Source organism: Acyrthosiphon pisum, chromosome A1, assembly GCF_005508785.2.
Source record: "Acyrthosiphon pisum isolate AL4f chromosome A1, pea_aphid_22Mar2018_4r6ur, whole genome shotgun sequence".
NCBI lineage: Eukaryota > Metazoa > Arthropoda > Insecta > Hemiptera > Aphididae > Acyrthosiphon > Acyrthosiphon pisum.
Genome location: NC_042494.1, coordinates 33359006 through 33371083, shown reverse-complemented (window position 1 = coordinate 33371083; position 12078 = coordinate 33359006). Strand labels below are relative to the sequence as shown.

Genomic DNA, 12078 nt, shown 5'->3' with positions numbered 1-12078 from the left:
TCGATTTTGGTTTTTGGCGTAGCTCCAAAACAAATGACCGTAGATATACGACATTTTCACTGACTACGATTTTATGTTATTTTGTTGTAATTTTATAATATTAGGTGATTCAACTTACCGACTACCGTATTAATATTAAGTAGGTAATAACAATATAAATATAATATAAAATATCCACACTGACGAACCGTCACCGCTCAGAATCGTTTTTTGTATACAATGATATATTATCATTGAATTAAAATTTAATACCATCCATTATACAGAGACCCACTTGTAACCTACTGTACAGCAGAGGAACATCCACTTACCCGCTTTTTTTAGTTTTTTTTTCTATAAATGTCAAATAAAATTGTATTCGTTGGGTCAAAAAGCTTGAGAATTTAATACAAGTGCACAAGGCTCCTATTATATTGTTACAATGACAGTTGAACAATATTAGGCTAAAATGTACTTTATACATTTTTCAAATTAAAAATTTAAAAATGATTTTATAGTTAAAAATTAATTAAAAATATTCAACTTTTATTGCTCAGAATTGAAAGTTTAAAACAAGTTATAAAATATTATTCGTGGGTACTTGAAATATCTAAAGTATATTAGGTATTATCAGGGCTAGGATTTATATGCAATAAAAAATTGTAAAATATGCATTTTATATAACAAAATATGCAAAAATATGCATTTAATTTTTTATAAGATAAACACTAAAATATAGTTCCAAAAAAAATATTTATTTATTAAAATACATTAATGATAGGCTGTTAACAGATTTGACAAATTTGTCTTAAAATAATATAATTTAGAAATAAAATAAAATAAAATAATTTTGAAATAAAATGTATAATTCACATTAACTACGTGCGTGTTACATGAAATAAAATGTATATTTGACAAAAAAACCAAGTTTTACGAAATATACTATAAAACATGCTTTTATTACATTCTTATAATTGAAATATGCAATAATATTAATTTTATTCAATATTTGCAATAATATGCATTTTATCCAAAATATGCAAAAACATGCAAAATAAAAATACCACCATTTATCTCATCATGAGGTGATTTATGGACATAACTGACAAAATCAATAATCAGAAGTAGCAAAAAAAACATGCTGTTGCATATAAATCCTAGCCCTGGGTATTATAATATACAAAAATGATAATAAATAAATAATAATAATTTCACTTAATATGCTACTGTATTGATAAATAATAATAAAAACATAAATATAATATAAAATATCCTAGGCTGACAAACCGTCTCTGATCAGAATCGTTTTTCGTATACAATGATATTATATCATTGAATTCGAAGTTAACACCGTACTTATCCTATATCGTACCTAATTGTAACCTACTGTATATCAGAGCGAGTTCCACTTATCCGCATTATTTTGTTTATTTTTAAAAATACAATACATTTTTCCAGTCTTATAGTGTTATTTTAATTAAACAACTTGGTATTAGTGTGCTATAATGTAAATTAATTTTAATTGTAGAAAATTTCAAAAATGTACACAATTATAAGCTAAAAATGATTTTGGATGGCTTGAAACATATTTCGTGTTTTTGATATTACCACAACAATTAATTTAAATGTATAATTACCTATGACGCCCCCCCCCCCTTTGTAAATTCCTGGGCACGCCACTGTGAACATATTAATATATAGGTCAAAACTCAAGTCCCAAAGTAATTGCACATCAGCGCCTTGGCAGTCATTATGATTTATGATATATATTTATATTAAATCAATAAACGTATACCTAAAATATGTATAATAATAATATTATGATGATAATGTGTGCCGTGTGGTTGCGATTGCCCTATAAACTAAAGGGGTGATGGGCGATAGCCCTATAAATTACTAGTTGACATCTATGGTTGCGATTGATAAGAATCGCGGTTGTGTATTTATTATTTATTTACTCTATGTTGTGTGTCCACAACCGTGATTAGAATAACTGGATATGACGTCACGTTGCGGATCAATCTGTATTATAATGTTCTATGATATCAAAATAATTGAATAATGTCAGTGGCCATTGGCCAGTGCATAATAATCCTTATCCATTAGCGCCGTCACCCGATTGTTTCGTATCGCGAACTCTGATAGTCTGATGACTGATATGAAACATACTGTTAACTGTGTTGTATAACCGAACTACCGAAACAGTTGAAATCTGTGACTTGCGAGTTGTAAGTTAAAAGTCGAACTCACTATAGAACGCTGTGGAGATTGGGCGGTGACACCTCCAGTGGCCGGCACAATATCATCTCTTATGCGGCCATACTTGGTGTATCTGTCCTTTTGATTTACGTCGACCAACCCTGTGAAAATGGCTTGCGACGACGACAATGATTTCATTCGTGGCATATTTTGCCCGCATGTAGCCGTCTTGTGTTCGGAAAAGGCACAAGAAATGTGTCGTAAAAACAATTTAAGCTTCAGCGATCTGCTTAATCCATTTGCTCGGTTGACAGACGGTAAGTACACCCAGGAAGTACCCTCATACCATTCCATGACAGTACTTAATTGAAATACTGTGCTTACAGTTAATTTCAAAGACACCAATGGTGGTACGATAAATGTCCCATATCTTCAGATAGTGTTTTCCAACATGAACAGCCAGCCCTTGTCGATCACCAAGGAAAGAAGTCGCTTACATGATTCTGTTAATATAACAACCGAACCAAGTAACATTACTGTCAAAATTGGTAACGACAAATGCATTATATATTATTGTAATTTTAAAATCTGTAATCCGACAAAAATTTACTTGATAGGTGGACGGGAAATCACAATACCTGAAAATACGCCATGGTTTACTAAGTGGAGAACAACATTTTTACAAATTCAAAATGTCTCAGACCATGAATATACTAAACATTTTTTAGGATGTATCCTTTACAGAACTAAGTTTAATTGTTAATTAAATCAATGTCAATGTTTAATTCAATCAATTTTTGATTAAATAATTTCTTAACCAATATAAAATCAGGTATGATAGTAATAAGCTCTTCTGATGAAGATAAAGTGTCATCATTGACACAGCAAGTTCAACAATCAATTTTACCAAATCAAAATCAATCACCTAAGTGGTTTCATACCACTATATTAAGATATTATGTTGTTTTACATGAAAGCCTTAATCCTGATTTGAGCATGTAAGTTATTATAAATTTCAATCAGACAATGAAACAGAAAAAAATATTGGTGGGAGGGGGGGGGGGTCATAAATTAAATATTTTCATTGTCAATCTTTAAATTGAAAATTAAATTGTGCACAGTTTTGTAATAAATTATATATACACGCAGAGTATACAAATTTTTTAAATAGCTGTGTTATTAAAAGAGTATCATTTGGAAACATTTTGGGGGTAGAGGTTATGGCTAAAACGCAATTTACCACGCCCCTTACAAATTACATTTTTTTCTTTTAAAGACGTTTTTTTCAACGCTGATTTCGAAACTGTTTGAATTTTTTTGCGGTAACCATTATTGTGGAAGTTATGACCATCCAAAGTTTGCCGTTTTGCGTTTATACACATGCGCGCAACACTTCTTTAATATCTCGTGGAGGAACTCGACTTTAGCCACCAGAGTTGGCAGGAAAAAGGAGCCACTACAATATACTTGTGTTACTTCAACAAACTACTCATCTAATATAGCGACCGGAGCCGGTAGGCGATGGTAGGTCCCTCGAGTTTAAAAACGAGAGTAACTTGTGTTACTTTAACTAACCAGGTTCAGTTTACTTGTTAGGTTATCCGCATACCCGTAAATCTAAATTTGTTTTAGTCACTGTGCGTGGCAGTAAAGTAGTGTTGCGTGCATGCGTTTAAACGTAAATTTGCAAACTTTGGAAGGCTATAACTTCCAAAATAATTATTTCCGTAAAAAATTCAATCAGTTTTGAAACTAGCGTCACAAAACTCGTCTTTAAAAAAAAAAAATTGAAATTTGTGAGGTGCGCGGTAAAGTGCATTTGTGCTGAGATTTCTATAAACATGCCTCATATTTTTTTTTTATATACCTATTACCTAATGAATAATAATGAAGGTTTGGGACTTTTGACTTTTCCATGTTTTTTTGTTGATATATGTAAATTTGTTTTGTAGAATGGTAAAATTAAATATAAAGCTTGGCTTTGCATATTTCAAACATTTTTTAGTGCAATAAGCGATAAGTCCTGATCCCTAATAATGATAGTCAGAGAAACATTGTTTCATTTGATTTAGCTAATTGACACTTTTGAAAGAAGATTAATATTTATTATTTTTATTTCAGAGCTAATAAAATTATTGAAACATTACAGTCAACATATGGCCATAGTAGTTGCCATCTCCTTAGATTAAACTCGTGTACATCTCCTAAAACCGAGTTAACTGAAGGAATATGGGATTACTTGAATAATTCATTTAGTTTAACTGATAGTATAGATCCGCATGATCAGAGTGGAGAATTTGAAAACAGTTTGAACTCTGTAGATAGTTCTTTAATACATCCCCTAAGTCCACAAGAATATAACAAGAATTTGGATGGTGAATCAAAAATGGACATTCAAAAAGTATATGGTGCTTATTTAGATGAAAACGATCATAACAATATACGAGATTTAACCAAACATTTTGTTTCAAGATCACTAATACCTTATATTGAATCTCAAATACAATCTTTAAATGAATCGGTATACAAAAATATTTTTGATCCAATGTTATAACTATTAAATTAATTTTTCTTCTTATAGGTAACAAACAAAAAAGGTGTGAGTAGATCACTTTTAAGTGCAACCAAAAGATGGTTTAGTACAAATAAACCTACTGCAGCAGCCTTACCAGCTACAGTTATGTCAGTATAACAGAACTTACTATATCTTATAATATTTTAATAATGTATTATTATTTATTTAGTTACACAAATGATTCACCAGAGCTTCAAACCCGACGTCTAGCTGATTTATATATGATTTTGGGTGCCTGGTCTCTTGCTTTTCCATTATACCAGGCTGCCAAAAGAGACTTTAGTGCAGATAACGCTTGGATGTTGTATAGTGGTGCTATCGAAATGGCTGCTATTTGTGCTTTAATGTGCCCTAGTGTATGTGACAATCGAAAAGCCATAGAATATGCCAACGAGAGTGTATTGACATATTTGAATACTTGCAGGTCTAAAGTACAATAAAAAATATTGTGTATGTACTTTTTATAAATAACTGGTCATTTATACTATACAGGGTTCCACAATTTGCAACAAGAGCTACAATACTATTTTGTGAATTATTTGTCAGCCGGGAAATGTATGGAGAGGCTGCTAAAATGTTTATTCAGATGACAAATGAAGACTCAGATTTACGTAGTGCTCTACTTTTAGAACAGGCAGCATATGCTTTCCTGAAATCACAAAAACCCCCAATGTTGAGAAAGTATGCTTTTCATATGGTTCTGGCTGGACACCGATACTCAAAAGCAACACAAAGAAAGCAGTCACTAAGTTGTTACCAACAAGCTTATCAGGTTGAATTTCCTTGATAAATCAACTAAACCAGTTCATAATTATAAGTAGAAACTGGGGAAGTCGCTCTGGTGTTTGGTAGATTTCAATTTTCAAGTATACGTTGGTCAATGATAAGAGTACTGTAATGGATGTGTAGAATTTGACTGATATTTGATAAATGTTATCATTGCATTCCAAAAATATTCTAAGCAGAAATGTAACTATCATAGAAGTTTATTCTATTTTTGTCAAAACTATATTATAATATATAATTATTACATCATATATTCTTGTTGTTAACTTATAAGTTATAAGTCAATACTAATATTGTTGAATTTAGGGTTATGTTTGTAGATCGATCTAGACAAAAATGACACCACTGCTTTTAGTAATAAGTAGCATTTACTAAACGCGCGATGTACACATAAGTACTATTATAATGTAGTACCTACAGTATGTTAAAAGTCGGCCTTATATACAAGTGACCTATTGACCTAAGTATCATGCCACTGTTTAACAATATCCAATTTGCTTATAATTCTAACATATAATTATTTTTATTTTTAAAATACCAATTTTTTATAAAAATTATTAATTTTTTTATATGGATTAATAATTATTGTTTACATTTTATAGGTCTTTGAAGATACACATTGGACATTAGCAGAAGACCATATACAAACAGCTATAGGTAGACAAGCTACATTTTTAAAACACATGAAACAAGCTTCTGAAGCATATTCCAAATTGCTAGCAAGAGCTTCAAGTCAACCACCAGATCAACAATCTACCATTCTTAGAGATTATTTGAACATAAAATTGGTATACTAGTTGATATTTTCCTCATTTACATTATTTCAGATTGATTATCGTTTTATAGGAATATGCAGCAGAGAAAAATGACTCGTCGATCATTGATTTGGCCTTACCTCTCATAGATCAGAAAAAAATCAAAATATTGTTAAATGCAGACAGTATAATAACTAAAGAACATAGTTTTGATGACGACTTGTTGGACCCAAGGTGGTATAAAATGGAAGAAGATTTAATTACAGAAGCTCGTGGAATACCGCCATTAATATTTAAGCCAACTTTTGCTTTCTATGGTAGCAATGATGCAATAAAACAATTATTGTACGTGAATGGTAAGATATTATTTATTTTAATTGAGTTCAAAATAGTAATTTAAAATGGTTTCTACTTATATTAAAATATACAATGTATATTTGTATCAACAGAATTAGTGCAAGTACAAATGACATTATCAAACCCATTAAACATATCCTTATGCATTGAAAACTTATCATTGACATATTCTTTTGATAAAGAGTTAAATTTGGTAGAACCTCAAGTGCTAGATGAACTACTTTTAGCACCTTCCAGTACAACACAAGTAGCTTATACATACAAATAATAAATGTTTAATGATATTCTTAAACTTTTTCTTACGTATTACCAGGTTATACTTGGACTGAAAACTAAAAGTATTGGGATTCTAACTATAACTGGTGTTCAGTTTAGCTTATTGATTCCATCAATTATGAGTGATGACATAGTCAAACGAGTAATAAATGGTTGGCAACGTTTTGAGATGTTGAGTTCTATACAGTTCAACGTTCAACCACAAACTTCTTTATTAAAGGTAGATTATTAATACACTGTTTAATAATTATCTATTAGTTATGACCAGGGCTCTTGACTTTTTGTGCTTAATATATTTTGTAAAAATATGTTTATTTTTAATTATTCACTTTTAAATAGTTTATAAATGTACAATAATTACATATTGTAATATAAAAACACTCTAAAAGTAGTAAAAAACAAATTATAATAAAAATTAAATTAAATTAAATTTTTTTTGCGGGCTTGGTGGTTACCACTGTAGGGTTGCCAGATTTCTAAATTACCAAACCAGGACAATCATTGAATAACTTTTATTTTTTTTTTGCTTATATGGAAATAAATACTTACTATATCCTTTTTTTTATTTAAATATGAATTTTGAAAAAATAAACGAGAATAAAAACCATAATATATATTATACAAATAATCATTTTTAACTTAATGTACAAATAATTTATTTCTTTTCTTGTATAGATTAATGTAGAACCAATATTTTAGTTTATATTTAAAATTAGAACAACCAGTAGGTACAACATTATATCACTGGGGACCATATCTATAATAGTCTAGTATAGTATAGTTTTCTCTCAGTTTCCATTAACCGGGACAAACTTAATGATAGGCCAGGACACCGGGACATGCCGTTAAAACAGGTGACAAATGGCAACCCTATATATTAGGGCAAATATGTGGGACATACGTGGGACACAAAAAATTAAAATACTTTAATATAAAATACTATAATATACTATTTTTAATAATAAATATTAAATAATAAGACCATTTGTTTTTCATATCATTCATATATATATTAATAAATATTTTTTCTGTTTGTGTGTAAGTATTCAAACTCCTCCTAAAGAGCTGCACGGATTTTGATGACATTTTTTGTGTGTACATTTGGACCCGGTTACCTGGGCCTACCGGTTACCGGGTCCAAATCTGGCAACCCTACAGTGGTAACCACCAAGCCCGCAAAAAAAATTTAATTTAATTTAATTTTTATTATAATTTGTTTTTTACTACTTTTAGAGTGTTTTTATATTACAATATGTAAATTTTTGACATTTTTTGTGTGTACATTTGGACCCGGTAACCGGTAGGCCCAACCAGGGAAGGTGCTCTAACAGGGATTTTGAGATTTACGATAAAAACTTTTGTTTATAAATAGTTGCTATTGGTTATAGGAGAAATAATTAAAATAAATAAATTAGTATTTATTATTGGTTGTCATTGGTTATTTGAGCAGATCAGGTACAAGCATGCAATAAATCAAATTTTCGCACATTGCCTACCAAGATGGCTGAGTTGCACTTACTGCAGCAAATTACAGTTCAACAATCACAATTTTTTTAAGAGTTGTCATTTTTTTACGAGCAGCAAAGTGTGTGGGATCAGATAGTATATATTATTTTTTATAATTTAATGGCAAGTCGTTTTATGTATGTAATGTTAGAAAAATTTTTGATTTCTCATCTATATAAATACTAAGTATAGAATGATACCTCTCCTATCCACCTATGTATCACTTACATCAGGTTGGTCAAACCGTGACTGTCGGTGATATTGCTGTCTAATAATACAAACTATACTACGGGTTACCCTGAACTGAATAAATAAATAATAATATATTTTTTTTTTATTTTGGTGGCCCTCAATATTTATTTATTATTAATATTATATATATTGTGAATCTGTAAATTAGCCTGCTTAAAATAATAGACAGATTAAGGTTTTTTATTATTCTAGTATACGATTCACTTGTTACTAGCTAGAGTAAATAAGTCATAGATATCAGTATTAAGGAATAATTTATTTATTTTATTATGGTTATTATCTGTACTTAAATTATTTGTTTTGTGTTACATTACCTACATAAAATAATTGAACATTTTTTTTTTTTAAATAATGTTTTGTGTCTTGATTATTTTGATAATATGTAGTGTAAATGTTAAGTGGAATTATCTATAATTACATTATTCCCATTAAAGTTACAAAAATATATTTCTTATACTACATTTTTTTAAAAATATTTTCTTTGTATAAATAAAACAAAAGTCGTTCAAAACCGTTCACATTCAAACTTTATTGTACATTAATATAATATTGTGGCCTTCATAATATAAAATAAATATGTCCATTAACATTCAACATTTATTTAAATTATTGATTAAATACATCCAATGGATGTATGTGTGTTTAATCCATATTATTGATGATTGGTGTTTAAAACAAACTCTTATAACTATTTAGTATAGTGTTAATAATAATATTAAATATCATTTTAAGTATGTGTAAGGTATATATTTTTTTTTTTTTGGTTTTAGGTGGATTTTGATGGAAATCAGGTTAACACATTAATTGGTGAAATGAACATAATACGATTAACATTAGAAAATGCTGGTACAATACCATTGCATAAAATCTATGTGTCAACTTCAATTGAAGATTCATTTTTCTCAGAATCAAATCATTCTTGCAAAAACAAAAAAATTCGAAGTTTGTTAATTCAAATGCCTCCAAATTCGAAAAAGTCTGTAGAATTTTGCTTCAATAGTCCAGACACAGAAACATTTAGCCTTGATTTGTTATTTTATTATGAATCTCAAATTGAAACTAAAAAACAAGACTACAGATTATGCAGGGCTAGTTGGTTTATGACAGCAAAACCTTGTGTTAGGTTATCTGCTTCTGCGTTACTTGCAAACCAAAACAGTGAAACCCTTAATTTAAAAACAATCGTTCATAATTTATATAAGGTATTTTTTTTTATTTATTTCAGTTGAAAATTTTTTTTATTAAATCATCATTTCAGGGAAATGAAGTAGAACAAGTAAAACTAAAGCAAGTATTCTTGTACAGTCCAGAATGGACACTATCTAAAAAAATATACCCTCAAGGAAGTATAAAAGATTTGGATCAACAGCAGTCATGTCATTTATTCTTACAAGCTTGTCGAACAAACAAAAGTGGCATTTCCAAAATTAATTTTGATAATGAACAATTTCCTCAAACTGATATGTGTGAAAAATTTGTTTCAATAACAAAATCACTTTCAAAAGAAATTAAAATGCCAAAGTTTGATAGACACAAAGTTCAAACAGAGGTGTTGAAATGTATTGATCTCGTTTTGGCCATTTTATGGCAGGTAATGTGATATTTTTATTTTTATTGTGTTCCATTTTATATCTATTATTCTATTTTCAGGTAATAATCAAAGATCATTCAAATCAGCTGAGAATTATTTGTGGGATTCACAGGGTTTCATTGACAAAATTAAATTTAAGTGTAGCATGGCCTGAATTAGGGTGTTTAGATGTGTCAAAAAATATCTCCAAGCCAATAGGAAGATTAAAAATATTTGGACCTGATCGAAATATACATCCATATGATGGAACACCTCTACCTAATGATGCAACAGGATTGTTAGAGTCGCCCATGAATCGGTTAATCAATATTGCTTTTTCACATCCTAGTACCGTTTCACATTCCTTTAATGACAAAAAGTAAGTTTTTGATAGGTATATAATTCTTTTTTATCATTCATAAGTTATAACTTATAAATTATAAAATTTAAAAATGTTATAAGTTGGTACAAATGTAATTATAATTTTTATTATTTTAGAATGTGTATTGTATCTGTACTAATAATACTTAAGAACTGTGTTGAACACAAAATTGAAGTTAAAATTGATACTAACACAGCTAGTTGTTCAAAGTAAGTAACAAAAATATTTGCTATTTTTCCCCTAAGTATTTATGGATTTGGCTGATTTAATTAAAATTTAAAATTTGTCAGGTTACCTAATGAACCAGAATATTTCACAAAAATATCACTCGATTTGTTAAATTAATATAACCTTATTAGTTATTACTTATTATCCTACAATTTAAACAGAAATGTAATAGACATTTTTCTTTGTTTTCAGGCCGGATGTTGATGATCAACATTTCTGTTGGATTGGTGTTATCAATCCAAAGCCGTTTTTCTTGCCAGTTTCGGCAACGCGCACTATTCGCTTACACGCTGCAGTTGCTTCTCAAGGGTGTTATAAAATGACAGCTAAACTTGATATACTAGCACGACCTTATCCACCAGCTCAACATGCATTCCTATCCCAAATCAATTCGTCTTCTTCTTTATTAGTCATTAAAGACCCTAAATCTGAGATAACAAGTTAATTGTTACTACTTCACCTAGGTCTTAATCTATATGTTATATTTTTAAAAAAAAAATTACGATAAAAAAAATCATATATTATATTATATAGTAATAAAAAAAAATATTATGATTATGAGTATTGATTTTCCATTATACCGTCGATCGTATCTTTTATCGTACCAAACTTCGGCCGGTTGGCTGGGTTCGCATGCCAGCACGAAAGCATGACTTCATACAAACTGTAACAGCACAAAGTGGGCCTAGGCATACGGTAACCTCTGCGCAATTCTTCGTATATCATGGACGAACTTATCGTCGGGTATGGAGACCCTCCCAACATCATGATTTCCCAGAGAAGCACACCAAACGACCACACATCACTCTGAGTGGTGTACAACTGGTATTTAAGTGACTCCAGTGCCATCCATTTTACTGGAAGTGGATCGCCACGGTTCGACTTCTGGTAGAGATTCTGTTCGTAAACGTCCCGGCTAAGGCCAAAATCGCAAATCTTTATCGTGCGATGGTCGCTGAGCAGTACGTTCCGGGCGGCCAAATCCCTGTGCACGACTCGGTTATTTTCCAAAAACAGCTAGAATTGGCATAAAATTAATATAGTATGAGATATTATAATCTTAATGTTATGTAAAATTGACTCCTTCGCAGTGGCGCAACTAGAGTTCAAATCTTGGGGGTGCTACAAAATGTAAACCGTTATATGGCCGTGGGGGGGCTCCCCCCCCCCCCCCATTACACCTTTAAAATACTTTTATTTTGACTATGTTGTT

General features: G+C 30.1%; 2 protein-coding genes across 2 annotated transcripts in view; one reads left to right on the top strand and one right to left on the bottom strand.

Moving 5' to 3' along the window:
• The first annotated feature begins 2018 nt into the window (after positions 1 to 2018).
• LOC100159931 (trafficking protein particle complex subunit 8) lies at positions 2019 to 11420 on the top strand. The gene is made up of 17 exons (XM_001943303.5): positions 2019 to 2495; positions 2565 to 2726; positions 2796 to 2909; positions 3011 to 3176; positions 4300 to 4699; positions 4760 to 4860; positions 4923 to 5177; positions 5246 to 5525; positions 6142 to 6327; positions 6386 to 6650; positions 6744 to 6898; positions 6965 to 7147; positions 9456 to 9887; positions 9944 to 10276; positions 10336 to 10634; positions 10754 to 10846; positions 11058 to 11420. Exons 1-17 carry the CDS (start codon positions 2348 to 2350, stop codon positions 11308 to 11310), a joined length of 3825 nt encoding a protein of 1274 aa, XP_001943338.2. The 5' UTR covers positions 2019 to 2347; the 3' UTR covers positions 11311 to 11420.
• The window catches only part of LOC100164036 (tyrosine-protein kinase receptor torso), a 16434-nt gene continuing 15681 nt past the window's right edge, over positions 11326 to 12078 (bottom strand). Inside the window, exon 7 of the mRNA XM_008188606.3 lies at positions 11326 to 11882. Coding sequence (XP_008186828.1) covers positions 11421 to 11882 — 462 coding nt within the window. The 3' untranslated portion in view covers positions 11326 to 11420. The remainder of the gene's footprint in view (positions 11883 to 12078) is intronic.

What these genes read in the sequence shown, in the direction of transcription:
- LOC100159931 (XM_001943303.5), top strand. Translation starts at nt 2,348, where the DNA reads ATGGCTTGCGACGACGACAATGATTTCATTCGTGGCATATTTTGCCCG. An exon ending in GCCTTACCAGCTACAGTTAT is followed by an intron (nt 4,861 to 4,922) that starts GTCAGTATAACA and finishes TTATTTATTTAG; the next exon opens with TTACACAAATGATTCACCAG. An exon ending in TCGTTCATAATTTATATAAG is followed by an intron (nt 9,888 to 9,943) that starts GTATTTTTTTTT and finishes TCATCATTTCAG; the next exon opens with GGAAATGAAGTAGAACAAGT.